General features: G+C 38.4%; 1 protein-coding gene across 14 annotated transcripts in view; it reads left to right on the top strand.

Moving 5' to 3' along the window:
* The window catches only part of CDK19 (cyclin dependent kinase 19), a 191,649-nt gene that overhangs the window by 48,200 nt on the left and 122,542 nt on the right, over positions 1-20,907 (top strand). For 4 of the 14 annotated variants that reach the window (XM_078447212.1, XM_078447213.1, XM_060616392.2 and 1 more), the window contains 2 exons: positions 87-148; positions 20,408-20,478. The exons of 3 other annotated variants lie outside the window; for them this stretch is intronic. In XM_078447212.1, coding sequence (XP_078303338.1) covers positions 20,468-20,478 — 11 coding nt within the window. In that variant the 5' untranslated portion in view covers positions 87-148; positions 20,408-20,467. Of the gene's footprint in view, positions 1-86; positions 149-8,118; positions 8,230-20,407; positions 20,479-20,907 lie in introns of those variants that run through there. 7 more of the 14 variants (XM_078447209.1, XM_078447215.1, XM_078447217.1 and 4 more) reach the window with 3 other exon arrangements.

Here is a 20,907-nt window from a genome sequence, read left to right as displayed (position 1 = left end):
ATAGGCATTTGGCATTTTATGTTTTGGGCAGTGTAACTTTAAATCTACATAAACTTCTCTGCCTTTTGCCTCTGCTGTGTTCATAGATTCCAGGAGGGCTTCGTGTATGGACCTCAAGCGTTGGAGGTAGCAGACTTTTCAGCAGAAGGTAAAGCAGAGTGTTGCCTTCTGGTGTCACTGTGTGTGTGTGCTGGGGTGGGTATGTGACAGGTGAGAACTCGTCACAAATGTCGCCACAAAATAATTTATAATGATGCATTAAATAATTCACAAAATTAAAGACCAGGTTCTATAATTTTATTTAGTATTATTAAAATCCGTACAAAATATAAACCTTTAGATAGAACTAAAGACTGAATTTCACTCTCTGCTGTTAACTAAAGAGTAGGAGTGATTAAGAAAAGAGAGCATCATAATGTATGGTTTCTACTGCCTCGCTTTCTCAGACCTAGCTTCGTGATGATTTCTTCCTGGGAAGTTGTCCAAGGCATTATTCATATGTTGTATTCTTCCCTGCTGCTCCTTTTACTGAAAGATTGCTTCACAATAGAGGCAGCCTAGTCCATGACTCATGACTAGAGGATAGACATTCTTGCTGTAGGTCCCATGTGCCAAAAATGTTAGTTTCCAATATGTTAATTACTTCTCTCTTCAGAATGTGTTAATATGCTCTTCTCTCAAGTTAGTTCTTGTCTCAGGAGAGAAACAAACACATCCCACATATTTGTAAAATATGTTTTTATAGAGACCTTCTTAATGAGTTACTTTTAAAGAAAATAATGTGACACACCTTTCCGGGGTAATGCTCCTTTGACTTTTTTTTTTTTTTTTTTTTTTTAACAACAATAGAAACGTTTTACCTTTTATGTGCCAGTTAGTATAGATAGTACTTTCTGTGAATTTGTAAAACCACTTACGAACTTTCTTCGATGGTGCTTGAATAGAGGCTTTTTGTTGTCGTTTGTTTTGCTTTTAAAGATCTATAGCAGCTGACAAAATGTTGTAGTCTAAGACATAATGTTCATAATGTGGCTAGTTTTTAGATAGATTCTGAATGGGATTAGAGGAATGGCTTTCTTATTTCTTCTGGAAATTTCATCTGTAGTGGCTATACCTTATATTTTAAATGCAGGTTGTACACCTTATGTGAAGTTAGGGTAGTACATATTTGGTAAATTTCTACTCTGTGCCCAACACAGGATCATTCCATTTTATAATCAACCGAATGTAACTATTTCTTTCTCTTTCCTCCTATTCAGAGAAGCTTTTATTAACTAGGAGATAGTTAATGGGGAGATAAATGAGTTTCAGACTGTTTATTGTAGTTAGCTGCAATTTTACCTCTTAGGCCATTTCTCCTTTCTTTTACTTTTCAGTGGCCAGTTGGAGGATATTTTCTATTTACTGACAATATTAGAAGTAATTTCTTGAAAGCCTTTTCATGCTTCATTTTCAGGCTAGTTGGCTATATTCACTACTGTTGAATTATGCAGCCTTATATTTGCTTAACTAACCTGAGTGTGGTATATTTTGTTACCAGTTGAGAATCTCAATATATTACCCTAAGCACTAGCATAAAAGATATAAGATATAAAGTTAAAGATAAAAGAATGTTTATAAAGATAAAAGTTCTGCTTCTATCAAGGCAGAGAAAGACTCTCCTCCCCATGTCCTTATCCCCCAATTTCTATGAGATGCGATGTGATGAAATAGATGGTTCTAAAATATTTTTTAAAAAATGATTGTCTTTATTTTTTAGAGCAGTTTTAAGTTTATAGAAAAATTGAGTGGAAAGTACAGAGAGTTTTCATATACCCCCTTACTCCCCCACCTTAACCATCTTGCATTAGTGTGGTACATTTGCTATAATTGATGGGACAGTATTGTTAGATTATTATTAATTAAAGCCCACAGTTTACCTTAAGGTTCACTCTTTGGGTTGTATAATCTGTGGGTTTGACAATGTATAATCATATGTATCCACTAATATGATATCAAACAGAGTAATTTTGTTGCCCTGAACATATCCTGGGCTCCACTTATTTATCCCTGGCTTCTTTCCTTTGGGTCCCTGGCAACCATTGATCTTTTCCTGTCTCTATAGTTCTACCTTTTTCAGAATGGCATAGTTGTAATCATACAGCATGTAGCCTGAGATTAGCTTCCTTCATTTAAGCTTCCTCCATGCCCTTCTATGGCTTGATAGCTCATTTCTTTTTAGTGCTGAATAACATTTCACTGTCTGGATGGACCACAATTTATTTATCCATTCACCTACTGAAGGATATCTTGATTGCTTCCAGGTTTTGGCAATTATGAGGAAAGCTACTATAAACATTCATTCATGTGCCAGTTTTTGTGTGGACATAGTTTCTAGTTCATTTGGGTAAATACCAAGGAGTGTAATTGCTGGATCGTATGATAAGAGAATGTTTGGTTTTATAAGAAACTGCCAAACTCTTCCAAAGTGGCTGTATCATTTTGCATTTCCACCACAATTAAGTGGCTCTCCTATTGCTTCACGTCCTTGTTAGCATTTGATTTTCTGGGTTTTGGCCATTCCAATAGGTATATCCTTTGTCCCATTGTCAGAAATCATTTGACTATATTTAAGTGGGTCTATCTTGTTTTGTGTTTTAATTTGCAGCCCTGTAATGACATATGATGTTGACCATCTTTTCATATGCTTATTTGTCATTTGCATATCTTCTTTGGTGAGATGTCTGTGTAGGTCTTCTGCCCGTTAAAAAAAATTTTTGTTTAATGTTTATTCATTTCTGAGAGACAAAGACACAGTGTGAGTTGGGGAGGGACAGAGAGAGAGGGAGACACAGAATCCGAAGCAGGCTCCAGACTCTGAGGTGTCAGCATGGAGCCCGATGTGGGACTCAGACTCACGGACCGCGATATCGTGACCTGAGCCCAGTCAGACACTTAACTGACTGAGCCACCCAGGTGCCTTAAAATGGGGTCATTTCACCTCAATAAATGGGGTCCCTTATTGAGTTTTAACAATATCAAATTGTATATTTTGAATACCAGTCTTTTAATTGATATATATTTTGCGAATATTTTCGCCCAGTCTGTGACTTGTCTTTTTAGTCTCTTGAAAGTATCTTTTGCAGAGAAATTTTTAATTTTAGTCAAAAGTCATCTCCAAACTCAAGATCATCTGGATCTTCTCCTACATTGTCTTATAGGAGTTTTACTGTTTTATATTTTACATTTAGATCTGTGTTCCATTTTGAACTAATTTTTGCGAAGGGTGTAAGGTCTGTGTCTAGATTAATTTTTTTTTTATGTGGATGTCCCATTTGTTTAGGCACCATTTGTTGAAATACTGTTTTTTCTCTCATGTTGTCCTTTGTCCCTTTGTCAGACAGAGATCATTTGACTGTATTTGTGTTGGTCTATTTCTGGGCTCTCCATTCCATCCTATCAATCTGTTTCCTATTCTTTTGCCAATGCTACCCTGTCTTTTTTTTTTTTTTTTTTTAAACGTTTATTCAGTTTTGAGAGAGAGAGAGACAGTGCAAGCAGGGAAGGGGTACAGAGAGAGGGAGACACAGAATCTGAAGCAGGCTCCAGGCTCTGAGCTGTCAGCACAGAGCCCAATGCAGGGCTCAAACTCACAAACCATGAGATCATGACCTGAGCCAAAGTCTGATGCTTAACCAACTGAGCCACCCGGGTGTCCCAATGCTACCCTGTCTTGATTACTGTAGCTTTATAGTAAGTCTTGAAGTTGGATAATGTCAGTCTTTTGCCTTTTTCTTCTTCAAAATTGTGTTGGATATTCTGAGTCTTTTGTTTTTCCATGTCAACTTGAGACATTTTGTCAATGTCCACAAAATAATTGGCTGGGATTTTGATTGGGATTGTGTTGAATCTATAGATTAAGTTGGGAAGAACAGATATCTTGTCAATTGGGGTATTCATAGTCATATACATGGAATCTTTCTCCCTTTATTTAAATTTTTTTTTCAACGTTTTTTATTTATTTTTGGGACAGAGAGAGACAGAGCATGAACGGGGGAGGGGCAGACTCAGAATCAGAGGGAGACACAGAATCAGAAACAGGCTCCAGGCCATCAGCCCAGAACCTGACGCGGGGCTCGAACTCACGGACCGCGAGATCGTGACCTGGCTGAAGTCGGATGCTTAACCGACTGCGCCACCCAGGCGCCCCTCTCTCCCTTTATTTAGATCTTTCTTGATTTCTTTCCTCAGTTTTCCTTATATAGATCTTGTACATCCTTTGTTAGATTTATACAAAAGTATTTCATTTTGGGGGGAGCTAATGTAAATGTTATTATGTTTTAAATTTAATTTTAACTCCAACTTTTCATTGTTGATATACAAGAAAGTAATTGACTTTTGTATACTAACCTTGTATCCTGAAACCTTGCTATAATCATTTATTTGTGCCAGGAGGTTTTTTTTCTTTTTTCTTTTTTCTTTTTTTTTTTTTTTTTTTGTTGATTCTTTGGTATTTTCTCCAAAGATAATCATATCATCTGTAAACAGAGAGTTTTGTTTCTTCCTCCTTAATTAGTATACTTTTTATTTCCTTATTTTACTGTATTAGCTAGGACTTCCAGTATGATATTGAATAGGAGTGCCTTTTTCTGATCTTAGGGAAGCCATCTAGTTTCTTTCCATGGAGTATAACAATCTTAATAGATTATCCTAATCAATAGTATAAGAGATGTAATGTACTGCTCATATTAGGTCATAGGAGGACTCTTTTTCTTCCTCCCACTCTCTTCCTCTCATTGAATCTTCTGTAAGAAAGATAGGATTAAATCGATGGTTTTAAAAATATTTTAAATCGTGGGATTCAGGCAGTTTTTTATATTTTATGTTATATCGTAACTGCACACATTTCTTAGTTCCTCCACTCTTTTGTGAACTTCTGTAGGACGAATATTTTACCTCAATATATTATTATAATCCTTGTAGGGTCCAATATGCACTGCCATAGGCAAAACTATTTGTTGAATGAAAAACTTAATTTGAGACTCTTACTGTAAACCTCCATTTTATTAGAAAAGGTAGATAACCATTAACGTCAGCCCTCTTATCAATTAATCCATAAATTATTTGATTGTTAGTTGCTAGGTATTGTGATGGCTGTGAAGGCACACATGATGACACCTCCACTCAGAAAACTATTATCCATATAGGAAATGTTAATTTCAAATGTTATGTTTCATTTTTGCTGTTATTTGCCAAAAACTCATATTCCTGTATCCCTTCCTAAGCATTCTAATTGAAATGTTTACTCACAGGCTTCTTCTTTCATATTATCTTAAAGAAAGTTTGCAATGTTTTAAATGTTTACTTATTTTAGAGAGAGAGAGAGAGAGCGAGAGTGAGCAGACAAGCATGAACAGGGGAGGGGCAGAGAGAGACAGAGATACAGAATCCGAAGCAGGTTCCAGGCTCTGAGCTGTCAGCACAGAGCCTGACGCGGGGCTCGAACTCATGGGCTGTGAGATCATGACCTGAGCTGAAGTCGGATGCTCAATGGACTGAGCCACCCAGGCGCCCCTGAAATATACATTTTAAAAGGGTGAATTTCCATGGTGCCTGAATTCTTGTTTTGCTTTACTATGCTATATGTTTTTTTTTTTTTATTTTTTTAATGTTTATTTATTATTGAGAGAGAGAGACAGAGCATGATCAGGGGAGGGACAGAAAGAGGGGGGAGACACAGAATCCAAAGCAGGCTCCAGGCTCTGAGCTGTCAGTACAGAGCCCGACGCAGGGCTCGAACTCACAAACTGGGAGATCATGACCTGAGCCAAAGTCGGATGCTTAACCAACTGAACCACCCAGGTGCCCCATACTGCACTATATGTTTTTTTAATTGATGTACAATTAACATACAATGTTATATTAGTTTCAGGTGGACAACATAGTGATTCAACAATTCCATACATTATTCAGTGCTCTTCATGATAAGTGTTGTCACCATCTGTCACCGTACAATGTTATTAAAATATTGACTGTATTCCCTATGCTGTACTTTTTAAAAAAATTTTTTTTTTAACATTTATTTATTTTTGAGACAGAGAGAGACAGAGCATGAACGGGGGAGGGTCAGAGAGAGAGGGAGACACAGAATCTGAAACAGGCTCCAGGCTCTGAGCAGTCAGCACAGAGCCCAACGCGGGGCTCGAACCCACGGACAGTGAGATCGTGACCTGAGCCGAAGTCGGACGCTTAACCGACTGAGCCACCCAGGTGCCCTCCCCTATGCTGTACTTTTAATCTCCCTGACTTATTTATTTTATAACTGAAAGTTCCTACCTCCTAATTCCATTTGCCTATTTCACCCATCTCCCCACCCACCTTCCCTCTGGCAACCACCAGTTTGTTCTCTGTATTTAAGTTTATTTTAAGGGTTATTTCTTCATTTGTTTTGGTTTTTAGATTGCTCATATATGTAAAATCTTAAAAAAAAAGAACTGACATTTATTGAGCCTCTAGCTGGACACATGCTAAGCATTTTATATATGTGATCTCAATTATTTTCAAAATAGCTGTGTACTGTTGTTACTATTATTCTCAATTCATAAATGCAAAAACTGGTAACCTGAGGGTGTAAGTAACTTATTAGCTGTGTGACTTAGTATATATAATAGGTGTATAATTCCATATCCCATGCTCTCTAAGTCACACATTGTGGAAAAGTACCATATGAAGTGGCATGTGATGAATGTCATGTGTATAGTACAGAGATGTGCTTGGTGAATGCAGAGAAGAGATAAAGTGTTCACAAAACTTCTGGAAAGCTTGACCTTGTCTTAATGGATAGGATTAATAAGGGGAAAGACAGATCAGGGGGATTCATAACCATGGGAAAGACAGAGGGCCACAAACAGGAAGTATTTTGTGATTTGACAGTATAATATAAAAATGTAAGAAAAATTTCTGCTATAGTAGAAAAATGCAATAGAACTAATTTTGTCTTTTACTTATTAAAAAAAATTTTTTTTAAATGTTTATTTAGTTTTGAGAGACAGAGCGTGAGCAGGAAAGGGGCAGAGAGAGAGAGGGAGACACAGCATCTGAAGCAGGCTCCAGGCTCTGAACTGTCAGCACAGAGCCTGACGCGGGGCTTGAACTCAAGAACTGTGAAATCATGACCTGAGCCAAAGTCGGGTGTTTAACCAACTGGGCCACTCAGGCGCCCCATGTCTTTTATTTTAAATGAGAACCCCTCTCCTCCATTTTCCTCTTAAAATCATTTCAACTGGATTTGCTTATTAGGTTTTGAGTATGAGAGTGGATCACAGAACCACTGCATGGGAACATGTCCTCAGTCCCGAAGCTTATCTTTGCTGGGTTAGGGCAGTCAGTGTAGCAAATGCAGAGAGAGCAAAAGCCTGGGGGGGGTGGGGGGGTGGGGGGGTGGGGGGGCGGGGGGGGCGGGGAATGGAAGATCAAAGGAATCTTTTAAAAAGGATTTTCCTAAAATCAAGTAAAATCAAGTATTTATCCCTTTGCCTTATCTCATTTGGTTAAGTATCCCACAAATAGCCATTAATATGCTAAATGCTGTGGATTTGCAAAGGCCTATAGGAGGTATCATTCATTGTTTTCAGTGAACTTAGTGTTTACTTGGAAAGAGAAGCGTAAAGTAAATAATTAGAAACCACTTAGCAGTGCTAAGCACCAAATCACGTAGTTTACATTGTTAATACTGTAGGATCCTTTTTCTTCAATGATGTTCTTCAGAGTTCTGTCCTCTGCTATTCTCATGCTTTCATTTTCTAAATGCTTTCACCTCTCCATCTCCTGTCCACATCTCCCTTCTAAGATACTGGTTCATCCAAATGCCTTTTGGGCATCTCCATTTAGACAATACCACAGTCCTTTCAACTTCAATTTACCTGAAACACGGAATCACAAACACACAGATTGCTTAAAACCTTCTTTTCTTGGATTAAGTCCAGTTTCCTTAATGTGGTTCACCTGCTCTGTTTGCTCTGGCCCTGCCTCTTTTCTCCTTCAGCTTTAACTTGCTTTCACCTGTTTTCAACCAGCCTTGCTGAACTTCCAATGCATCTTACTCTTCTGCATCTGACACATGCTATTCCCTTTTTCCAGAAGGGAAACAAGAAATGAAGCTATCGTGATTAAAAGCACAGACTCTGGACACAGACTTCCTAGATCCAGGTGAATCCTGAATCTGCCACTTACCTAGCTGTGTGATCTGGAGTGAGTTACTTAACCTCCCTGTTTTCAGTGTCCTCCTCTGTACAGTGAGATGGTGATAGTATCTGCTTCACAGCATATTGTGAGGATTAGAAGAGTTAATACAGTTGAGACTCTTAAAGTGGTGCCTGCCTCGTACTAAGTACTATATAAATGTAGCTATTATTACAACTCTTATTATAAATGTGCTGTGCTATTGGATTATATTAATTTCTATGTTTTAAAGGTGATGTAATGATAACAGAAAAAATATTGTTTCCCTCCAAGTTGATTTGGCTGGCTCTTATTATTGGTATTTATCTTTTTTCTTGGATGAGCAGCAGCTTTATATTTCTAACTTCTTGTTTTTTAGCTTTTTAGTGACTAAAATTTGATCTTAGGTTGACATTCTTATGAAATGGATCATTTGACAACATTAGGTTTACCTGATTTTTTATACAAACCAATTAGTTTTTGTTCATGGAAACTTTTAAAAGAAAATTAATTCTTTTTTTAAAAAATATTTATTTATTTCTGAGAGGGACAGAGGGTAAGCAGCAGAGTACAGAGAGAGAGAGAGAAGGAGACACAGAATCCAAAGCAGGCTCCAGGCTCTGAGCTGTCAGCACAGAGCCCAACATGGGGCTTGAATCTACAGACCACGAGATCATGACCTGAGCCGAAGTTGGACGCTCAACTGACTGAGCCACCCAGATGCCCCTAATTCTTTTTTTACTAAAAAAAAAAAAAAAATTTAAATTTTAGAGCAAGAACAAGGGTAGAGGAGAGGGGCAAGGGGAAGAATCTTAAGCAGGCTCTATACTCAGTGCAGAGCCCAATGCGGGGCTTGATCCTAAGACCCTGGGATCATGACCTGAGCCAAAATCAAGAGTCAGACTCTCAACTGACTGAACCACCTAGGTGCTCCAGAAAATTAAATCTTAATAGCTAAGAGCTGACTTTTTACTTTATGATTTATGTGCCTTGCTGGTTAAAGTTTCAAGTAAAGTCCTTTAAAGGATTTCTCTTTTTTCTTTCAAATGTTGTTCAGAGATTGTGGATTATAATGGTTTGAATGGTTTGGGTTCTAGCAGGGATACTTACTATATTATTAAATAGACTGTCTGAAAGGGAAAACTTTATTTCTCTTTCTATTCACAATTCTGCTTAAATCCGACACTTTCCAGAACACTTCTGACACTAGATGTGTGGGTTTTTTCCCTCATCCTGACAAATTCTCCAACGCCAGCTGGATATCCTACAATTTAACTCAATTTTGACACTAACTGCTTGAAGTTGGTGCAGACTCCACAGACTAAGGGCTCAGTCTCACAAGATTGCCCCCAACCTCAGACCCCAGTAGAAGATGGTGGGTTCTCAAGTCACCCACAACTTCTGTCCAACTCAGCTACAAACTGAGAATTCCAAGGACCCTCTCCTCAGGTTCAGTCATTTGCTAGAATGGCTCACAGAACTCAGGAAAACAGTTTCATTACTAGATTACTACTTTATTACAAAGAATATATTAAAGAATACAAACGAACAGCCACACGAAGAATAAATAGAGCTAGGTCTATGTCTGGAAGGTCTGGAGTACAGGAACTTTTGTATCCATGGAGTTTTGAGGTGTGCCACCCTCCTGGCAAGCAGATGTATTCCCGTTGACCAATCTAGAACTGTGTACTGCAGAGATTTTTTATGGAGGCTTCATCATGTAGGCATGATGGAATAAGTTGTTGACCATTGGTTTTCCACTTCCAACCAACTTCTTGGGGATGTGGGTACTGTTGAGGGGTGGAGTGAAAGTTCTCATCACCTGGTTTTCCCCCTATCAACCAGTCCCTATCCAGTGGTTATCCAGGGACTTTCTAAGCATCACCTCTTTAACGCAGTGTAGTTGAAAGGGACTTGTTATGAATAACAAAAGCGGTTCTTTCACTTTTATCCTTCTGGAGCTATTCCAGGAACACAAACCAAATATTATAATAAAAGATGACTCTATGCTCTAAACACTTAGGAAATTGCAAGGCTTTTAGGAGCTATGAGCCAGGAATCCTGGAGGAAGACCAAAATATATATTTCTTATTATATCACAATATCACATTTTCTATTATCACAGTAGTTAAGGTCAGCCAGGAAAACATGCAAAACTGAAATTTTCTCAAAAGAAGATTCCTCAGTGGTATAGGTTTGGCAGAAACTTAAGTAGTATGGTGAAAAACATGTATTTCAATTTGAAGTGTTGATTTTCACATCTTAAAAGAGGACTTTGGCTGCCTACGGTTGGACTTCAAACTTTCCAGTTGGGTTCTTTCCAGTTTGTCTGTGGCTCAAGCGGAAGACCCTGAGGGCAAAGCATCCTGTGATGGGAACTGAAACTACCCACTAGAGCAATGAGGGCAGCCCTGAGCCAGCAAACCCCCACCCGTGATTGACTCCAGCAGTGATTGATTTGACCTTCATTGCCTACCTGCATGTACCCGCCCATCTTTGCCCCACATTTTCCCTATATAAACCTGGAAGTATTTTCAGCACTTTGGAGACAGTCTTCGGGATGCTAGTCCGCTGTCTTCTGGGCATTGGCCTCCTGGAATAGAATTCTTTTCTTGTTCCTCACCACTTATTTCTCTTTCTCTGGTGAAAGAGAGATCTGCATGTGGCTGATCCTGCTCTGTTTGGGACCCCTGGGGCCAGGTGCTCTTGTACCCCTGTGCCCCGGTTACAATCTTGACTCTTAATTTGTCTTTTGAGTATTTATTTTTCATTGAGACTTATGATTTGGGATGATCTTGTGAAGACAGAAATAGGAAAATGGGCCTAAAAGGAGCAAGTTGTTGTTCTTGTATCTCACCTGACAGTGCTAGATTTGAGAATGAGAAAGTAATTTCTATTTTTCTCCTTTCCTCCTAGAAGGAGATAGTTTGCTTTCTTGTTATTTTTTTAGATATGATGACTTTTCCATTAAAACTACTGGTGTCTGTAGGGTGCCTGGCTGGCTTAGTTGGTAGAGCATGAGGTTCTTGATATTGGGGTTGTAAGTTCAAGCCCCACGCTGGGTGTAGAGTTCACTTAAAAAAAAAATTTAAATGGAGCCTGGGTGGCTCAGTTGGTTAAGCATCCAACTCTTGATTTTGGCTTAGGTCAGGATCCCAGGTTTCATGAGATTGAGCCCCACATCAGGCTCTGTGCTGACAGCCCAGAGCCTGCTTGGGATTCTCTCTCTCTCCCTTTGTCTGTCCCTCTCCTACTCATTCTCTCTCCCTCTTTCCCTCCTTCCCTCTCTCTCTTTCCCCTTCTCTCTCCAAATAAACTTTTAAAGAAATTAAATTTTCCAGATTTTCTATTATGCTGAAAATATTTTTTAAGTTGATTGAGACTAATAAAAACATTTATTTCAGTGCAACAAATGTTTAGTTTCTACTATTTGCAAGGCACTTTGTTAGCTCCTAAAAAATAAAGAGAAATGAGTAAGATAGTCTCCTTCCTCATTTGGAGATGGGGAAAAAAGACATGAGTCAATTCCAAGTAATTCTAATAACAAAGTAGAGTACAGTACAGTCCTTGAGAGAGTTTGAGCGCAAAGTGCATAATCTACTGGTCCATGGTCTTGTGAAACACCAGCAGCTGCCAAATACGACCAGCTTTCCTCCATTCCCTCCTCTTTGTCTTTGCTTCTACATTGGATGCTTTTGCCCAGCTACGTTTTAATACTTGTCTTTTGGCTTTTGTATACAACTTCCTTATTTTTCTTTTAACTTGCTAACTACTGCTTGTTACTTTGTTCTTCGTTTTTTTTTTTAAATTAAGAAAAGTTTTGTAAAAGCGGAAAAGTTTAAACTGTAGAATAATGAACATCCACACACCCTCCACCTAGATTTCAGTCTTGTTACCATTTTTCTGTATTTCTTTATCTCTCACTCTGTGTGTGTGTGTGTGTGTGTGTGTGTGTGTGTGTGTGTGTATATATATATATATATATATAGTGTGTGTGTGTGTGTCTTTTGCTGACATTGACCATTTGAAATTAAGCTGCCAGTGTCATGACATGCCACCCCAAAGTACTTGAATGTGTATCTCCTGACAATGAGGATATTCTGTATAACCATCATACCATTATCCTCTACTTAAGAAAATTAATAAAACACAGGGTGCCTGAGTGGCTCAGTCAGTTAAGCATCTGACTCAATTTTGGCTCAGGTCATGATCTCACAGTTCATTGGATTGAGCCCTGCATTGGACTCTGTGCTGTCAGCATGAAGCCTGCTTGGGATTGTCCCTCTCCCTTTCTCTCTGCCCTTCCTCTGCTCTCTCTCAAAATAAATAAATAGAAACTTTAAAAAAAAATAAAATTAAATTAAAATTAAAAAATTAAATTAGCCACGATAAAATACATCTAGTCTATGGATTTTCACTGCTGTCCTACAAATAAAGCTTTTTAGCTGTTTTTTTTTTCCTTTTATTTAAATCCAAGTTAGTTGACATATAGTGTAATAATGGTTTCGGGAGTAGAATTTAGTGATTGGTCACTTACGTATAAAACCCAGTGCTTATATATAACAAGTGCCCTCCTTAATGGCCATCACCCATTTAGCCCATCCTCCTACCCGACACCCCTCCAGTAACCCTCAGTTTGTTCTCTGTATTTAAGAGTCTCTTATGGTTTGCCTCCCTCTCTGTTTTTAATCTTATTCTTCCTTCCCTTTCCCTATGTTCATCTGATTTATTTCTTAAATTTCACATATGAGTGAAATCATATATTTGTCTTTCTCTGACTTATTTCGCTTAGCATCATACACTTCTAGTTCCATCCACGTTGTTGCAAATGGCAAGATTTCATTCTTTTTGATTACTGAGTAATATTCCATTGTATATATTTACCACATCTTCTTTATCCATTCATCAGTCAATGTATATTTGGGCTTTTTCTGTAATTTGGCTGTTGTTGTTAGTGCTACTATAAACCTGGAGTACATGTGCCCCTTTGAATCAGCATTTTTGTATTCTTTGGATAAATACCTACTAGTGCAATTGCTGGGTTGTAGGGTGGCTCTCTTTTTTAATGTTTTGAGAAACCTCCATACTGTTCTCCAGAGTGGCTGCACCAGTTTGCATTCCCACCAGCAGTGCAAAAGGGTTCCCCTTTCTCTGCATCCTCGCCAACATCTGTTGTTGCCTGAGTTTTCCATTTTAGCCATTCTGACAGGTGTGAGGTGGTATCTCATTGTGTTTTGATTTGTATTTCTCTGATGATGAGTTATGTTGAGCATCTTTTCATGTGTTGGTTGACCATCTGGATGTCTTTTTTGGAAAAGTGTCTATTCCTGTCTTTTGCCCATTTGTTCACTGGATTATTTGTTTTTTGGGTGTTGAGTTTGGTAAGTTCTTTATAGATTTTAGATACTAACCCTTTATCTGATATGTCATTTGCAAATATCTTCTCCCATTCTCTTGGTTGCCTTTTAGTTTTGCTGATTGTTTCCTTTGCTGTACAGAAGTTGTTTATCTTGATGAGGTTCCAAAAGTTCATTTTTGCTTTTGTTTGCCTTGCCTGTGGAGACGTGTTGAGTAAGAAGTTGCTGTGGCTGGATCAAAGAGGTTGTTGCCTATTTTCTCATGTAGGATTTTGATGGTTTATTGTCTCATATTTAGGTCTTTCATCCATTTTGAGTTTATTTTTGTGTATGGTGTAAGAAAATAGTCCAGATCCATTCTTCTGCATGTTGCTGTTCAGTTTTCCCACCATCATTTGCTGAACTGAGTGTCTTATTTCCATTGAATATTCTTTCCTGCTTTGTTAAAGATTAGTTGGCCATATGTTTGTGGGTCCATTTCTTTTTTCTTTTAATTAAAATAACTTTTTTTTAATGTTTATTTTTGAGAGAGAGAGAGAGAGAGAGAGAGAGAGCATGCCTGAATTGGGGAGGAGCTTAGAGAGATGGAGACAGAATCCCAAACATGCTCCAGGCTCTGAACTTGTCAGCACAGAGCCTGATGCGGGACTCAAACGTTTGTGGGTCCATTTCTGGCTTCTCTATTCTGTTCCATTGACCTATGTGTCTGTTTTTGTGCCATTACCATACTGTCTTGATGATTATAGCTTTGTAATACAGCTTGAAGTCTGGAATTGTGATGCCTCCAGCTTTGGTTTTCTGTTTCAGCATTACTTTGGCTATTCGGGGGTAGCTGTTTTTATTTGAACCACAGTCTAGTCAAGATTTTCATATACAATATTTGGTTGTTACATGTCTTAAATAGACTCCTTCCCCATTTTACCTTTTTTTTTTTTCTTTTTAGGAGTCAGGCCAATTTTCTTGTAGAGTGTCTCACATCTAGATTTGCCTAATATCAAGGTCTTTTGAAAGTTTCTCCTCCTGCAGCCTGTTAGAAGATGGCATTTACTAGAGAAGGGCTTACCAACCCCAGGGGCATGGGTGCTATCAATGGGTTATGGGTCCTATTATTAATTCTTTAAGTTCTTTGGCCACCAGCGGGTTTTGGAGCAGGGGAAGCCTATGAGTCCCTTTACCTGTGCTATGAACACTGTCAGTTTACCCTGGTAATTAGGTACCATGATGTGAAAGAGCAATGGTCACCATTTTCAGCTCTTTTTTTCTACTGAGCACTTTCTCTTGTAATCACATTTACTTCTTTTTTTTTAATATTTTTTTTAATGTTTATTTTTGAGAGAGAGAGAGAGAGAGAGAGAGAGAGAGAGAGAGAGAGACAGAGCACGAGCAGGGGAGGGTCAGAGAGAGAGGGAGACACAAAAACTGAAGCAGGCTCCAGGCTCTGAGCTGTCAGCATAGAGCCCAACATGGGGCTTGAACTCACAAACCATGAGATCATGACCTGAGCCCAAGTCAGACGCTGAACCGACTGAGCCACCCAGGCGCCCCAACTTGTAATCGCATTTACATCTATGGTTTTAACAGTTGCCTGTGTAGTAATATTTTCTTTTCCAAATTCCATTTCTGTTATTACCTTTTGTTCATCTTCTTCTGGCTATCCAGTAGCCACTTCAGAATCACCATGTCCAAAATGAATTTATTCTCTACTTGCAAACTGGCTCATTGTCGGTATTATTATTTATTGAGGAGGCGGATTGTAGAAGGTATAGTATAAATGGCCCTGTTTTCACTGTGACAACACTGGCTAGGAACGTCAGTGATCTTCAGCTGCTTTTCTGGCTGTTCAGCTCTCTCTCATATACATACACACATGTGCATACACATTTACTCATCAAATATTTCTTTAATGCCTACAGTGTGCCTATATATATTTGGCCACAGTAGATGAGTCTATCTCTGGAATGCCTCTAGCATGCATTCCTTCCATTCTTAACTATATGTACTCTGATTTTGGTCCTTATCAACGCTTGCCAGAACTTTTACAACGTTTTCCCAACCTCTGGTTTTAAATCTGCTGATCCATCCTGCACACTATCTGCTTGTTGAGAATACCTGTTTGATCATATGTTTCTCTTGCTTGGAAGCCTCTGATGGCTTCCCATTATACAGTAAAAATGCCAACTTATAAGCATACTGTATAAGACTCTGCTAATTCTATTCTGTTCTTTTCATTCTTATTTCATCTATTATGTTCTAGCTATGCAGGTCTCCTGCCAGTTTCTTGAATATAGCCTAGATTTTAATCTTCGGACTGTCCCTGCATTTCTGGTGTCCATAAGGCCCTGGCACCTCTTCTCTGCTTAATGAAATCTTGCTCATCTCTTAAGGTCCACTCACATTTTCCCTTTGAAAATTATGTAGCTGATAGCCCTCTATCTATCCCCTCCACCAGAACCAAAGCCTTCTTTCCATTCTTTATCTGATGTGCTTTGCATATGCATCTTCTATAGTGCTTATCAGATCATGTCACTTGCTTGTGTGTCTCAGTGTAAAGGTTCACAAGGGAAAGGATCATCTTGTTCTTCTACTGTTCCTAGAGCCCAACGCAATGCAATGCCTGGCGCATAGCACATTCTTAGTAAAATATTTCTGGAAGGAGAGTCTGGCATTACTTGCCATATTAAACTCTAGCAAGGAAGTATGACTTGAGATTCATGAATTCTCCTTAGGAAGATAATATCTTATATTAAAGCTTTTGTTTACACTAAATATTTGCTAATAATTACTTTCTGTAATCATGTAATACAGTCCTTATTTATGTTTTAATTTTTTTTTTTTTTTTTTTTTTTAGTAATTTTTACACCCAACATGGGGCTCTAACTCACAGTCCCCAGATCAAGAGTCACGACTCTTCCAACTGAGCCAGCTAGGCGTCCCAGTTATTTATATTTTAAACTTAACACTTTGACACCTTAAATCTTAAAGCATTACTGTAGATCTGTTTTAATTAAAATCACTTCTGAGCAATAAGAATTTGCCGTAATAGGAGTTTCTGAAATTTTATCATTTTAGAGCCTTTAAATTAAATAGTAAATGTTTATCTGAATTGGAATTCTAAATGAAGGAATAGTATAAAATGAGGATTTTTTTTTAGAGAAAGAGATGCATTAATCGATTTTTGAGAAAAGAACCTAAATAAAGACAATTTTTCTAAGAATGAAGGCAAAACAAAAACAAACACTCTTGTCAAATTTCTGTGTTGCAAGAGAGTCCTGAACTTGAATAAGGGGACTATTATTGTATCTTGGTGGTATTTAGAGAATGAGTAGATGAAATATTTGATAGATGAAAGCATAAAGAAGATGCTAGTAGTATTTGACATTTTCCATTAATAAGGGGAATACAAAATATTAAGAGCAACTTGTGTTGACAAGATCTTTAATGTTTCAGACGTCTTCTAAGTGTATTATTTAAACAAAACTACTCCTGATAATTAAAAATATTATGGTGTTGAACTACTTATGAGTGGAATGACATGCCGGGTTTTGTTGCAAAATAATCAAGAAGAGGGGAGGCAGTGGAACTGAGACTGGCCATGTGGTGATCATTGTTGAAGCTGTGTAGACAGATACATAGAATATCACTGCCATTTGTTTTTCATTTTCGGAAAATTTCATGGTAAGAAATTTTAAAATGTTATGGTATTATAAAGGAAAGAGTTTCCAAATAAGGAATTGTTACTATTAGGCTGGCTGAATACTGAATCAATGGTATCGGGTCACTCAGAATGATACCAACATAAAACTAAATGATCTTTTTTGGGTTTTGTTTTTCCAAATTTTATTCCATGTATCTTTTTCTTTTCCATGAGTGATGTGCAAGCCTTTCAATCTGCTAAGCCAAATTACCATATATTAAAAGAAAGGGATAGGATATTGATTTATGTCAGCATTCTTGAAGAAAAATTTGTTGGCAAGACTTAGGTGCCATATTGTTTGAAGAGTGCCTTATTGATAGCACCTACTCATAAAAACTGGTAATACTATACTATCTTGGATACTGTATTTCCGATGATGTCATTATCTGAATTCTGTTTTTTATTAAAATTTTTTAAAATGGTTTTTAAATTAATTTATTTTTGAGAGACAGACAGGGCACGAGCGGAAGAGGGGCAGAGAGACAGGGAGACAGAATGCGAAGCAGGCTCCAGGCTCTGAGCTGGCAGCACAGAGCCCCATGCGGGGCTCAAATTCACGAACCGTGAGATCATGACCCGAGCCAAAGTCGGACACTTAACTGAGCCACCTAGGTGCCCCTATTAAAACACATTTTTTAAAAGTTTATTTATTTGGAGAGAGAGAGCACAAGGGGGGGGGGGGGGCGGGGAGAACAGAGAGAGAGAGAGAGAGAGAGAGAGAGAGAGAGAGAGAATCCCAAACAGGCTACTCACTGTCAGTGCAGAGCTGGATGTGGGACTTGGGCTCACCAACCGTGAGATCATGACCTGAGCTGAAGTTGGATGCTTAACCGACTGAGCCACCCAGTTGCCCCACTGGAGTTTCTTTCTATCTAAAAGAATCCTTAATGAGCTGTAGAACCTTCTAAGATCTGCCCAAGTCTTGTTATTAATGATATCATCAACCAAGCCCAGAACCTCACACTTCTTGCTTTAGCCTTCTTCATCTTCATTACTTATTAATTTGGTCCTACCAATTGCTCTTCTAGAATGACTGTCACAAGGGGCGCCTGGGTGGCTCAGTCAATTAAGCATCCGACTTCAGCTTCGGTCATGATCTTGCGGTTTATGGGTTTATGAGCCCCACAATGGGTTCTGTGCTGACAGCTCAGAGCCTGGAGCCTGTTTTGGGTTCTGTGTCTCCCTCTCTCTCTGCCTCTCCCCCACTCACACTCTCTCTCTCTGTCTCTCTCTTAAAAATAAATAAACATTAAATTTTTTTTACAATGACTGTCACAAGGCACCTGGGTGGCTCAGTCAGTTGAGTGTCCGACTCTTGATTTCTGCTTAGGTCATGATCCCAGGGTTGTGGGATCAAGTCCTGCATCGGGCTCCATGCTGAGTGTGGAGCCTGCATGGGATTCTTTCTTTCTCCCTCTGCCCCTCTTCTCCACTCATGCTCTTGCTCTCTAAAAAAACAAAAACGAAAACAAAACAAACACAAAATAGAATGATGGTCACAAGTGTCCCTTCTCTTCTCCAGTCTTACTGTGACCACTTTATTATGGAGAGTGTTGGACTTGGAACTGGAAGATTTAGTCTCAGCTCTGCTCCTGGCTGCTTGCTTAGCTTCCCCATCTTTAAAAGGAAGAGGGTTTAACAGAGTTGTCTTAAACCTGTTTTGGAGCTAAGGTGTAGAAAACTATTCCAGGTCCTTACCTGCTCACACTTACATTGCTGCAATGTCCTAATTGTTTTTCACACCTCTGATCTCAGTCCTTCCTAATAAGATTAATCTTCATACATGACTTTCATTGTCTTTACAATAAAATCTGATATTCCCTGGTCTCCATTTATTCATGCCATCATTTTTCTGGGTGGGGGTGTTGTTTACATAATTAGACAAATTGGAAACTTTATCTGTCTTCAGAGTCTTCCTTTCACCTACAGAATCAAATTTGTACTAAGTTCTGTCATTTCTGACTCAGAAATGTCTTTTGAGTCCATTTTGTTCTCCTCTGCTACTGTTCTAATCTGCTTCTTCATCTTATCTGGACATTTGATGCAAACTCCCAAATGTTTGCTCTGCCACCAGTTTGTAGTTACCACAGTTATCTTTCTGAGCAAAGATCTGTTAACACATACTTTCTCTGTTCTAAAAACATTTTGCTGCCCACTGTTGATATATGAAACACAGGCTTTTTTGCAGGACTCACAGGGTCCCGTCCCTTTACTTTTCTAACCTTCTCTTGCTCCTTGGTATCCTGACCCAGCTTCCAGCCATACTGAATATTAGTAGTTTCCTCTGTTATTTTTCTCATGCTATACTTCTGCCTCCAATTCTCTGACCCCTTCATCACTTCTCTGCTGGGGAAACTCCTCTCCTAAAGGCATCACTTGTGTAGTTAAGTTACCTTCCCTAAAGCTCTGAAAGAAATACTGTTCTCATTCTCTCTGTGCCTGTTATGCATACCTCTTGGATACAGTGGAAGTCATATCAGAGTTATTTGTTTATATTTCCTACCCACCCAGAATCTCTTTCCAGGTAGATTGTGAACTCCATGATGTCTGGATAGTCAGTCTCTAATTTTGTTCATCCTTAGAATTTGGCACATATTGGGACATATAATATTTACTCAGTAGTTGTTTGTTGGCTGATGTTAAAATAGTAAGCCTTTTTTGGCTTTCCTTCTAAACAACAACAACAAAAGGATTTAACTCTGTTAGTTTGAAGACTTAAATTTTTATTTCAGCCTTGCTTGAGTTTGAATTTCCTCATCTTATCTTAAAAGATGCTTCTAATTTTTTTTTGTCTGTCATAGATCCTTAAGACCAAAGATGGTCCAGGGCTGATCTGGACACATTATTATTATTATTATTATTATTATTAATTTTTTATTTTTTTAGAGAGTGAGAAAAAGCACAGGTTGGAGAGAGGCGCAGAGGGAGAGAGAGAGAATTTTAAGCAGGCTACACACTCAGTGTGGAGTCTGACGCGGGGCTCAGTCCCACGACCCTGGGATCATGGCCTGAGCCGAAATCAAGAGTTGGATGTTCAATCAACTAAGTCACCCAGGTGCCCTGGTAGTATTATTGATAGGAATCAAAAAGCTTTGGGCCATGATTTGGGCCAAGAAATAAAGTTTTGGCCAGACCTTAACTATACTTGTACATATAGGCTGCTGAATGGTGCTTCACCTTGCTAAAAGTGATTGGAGGCTGGCCACCAAATTAGGACATGAACGAAAGGTATAAGACTATCTTTTCTCGTTAAACCAGTTCCTAATATTTTATTTAAGAGATGTTCCTGAACTTGCTTCTTTAGGCTTGAGAAATTCTTCCCTGAATTACATTTAAATTCTACTGAGCCTGGTTTTCTGCCTGGGACAAAGCTTTCATTTTAAGACAACAGTTTCTACAATTTGTGCAAATACGTGCTTCTTATATTTTCTACTAACTATAGAATTGCTTGCATCACGGGTTTTCCAGAACATAGTGTCTCCGATGGAAAATTTAATAGAATTGCAGTCTCTGCCAAATTTGTTTTTCTATTTTGTTATTACATAATGTTCCTGTTGAATAATTGTTTTTCTTTGTCACTACTGAGAGCGAAGCCCACATGGTTTTGATATACATTACAGCCATATAGAAGAAATGTCTTTAAATTTAAAAAGTTAC

This window comes from Panthera onca, chromosome B2, assembly GCF_046562875.1.
Source record: "Panthera onca isolate mPanOnc1 chromosome B2, mPanOnc1 haplotype 2, whole genome shotgun sequence".
Lineage (NCBI taxonomy): Eukaryota > Metazoa > Chordata > Mammalia > Carnivora > Felidae > Panthera > Panthera onca.
Note: the sequence above shows the minus strand (reverse complement) of the source record. Positions and strands in the feature narration are given on the sequence as shown.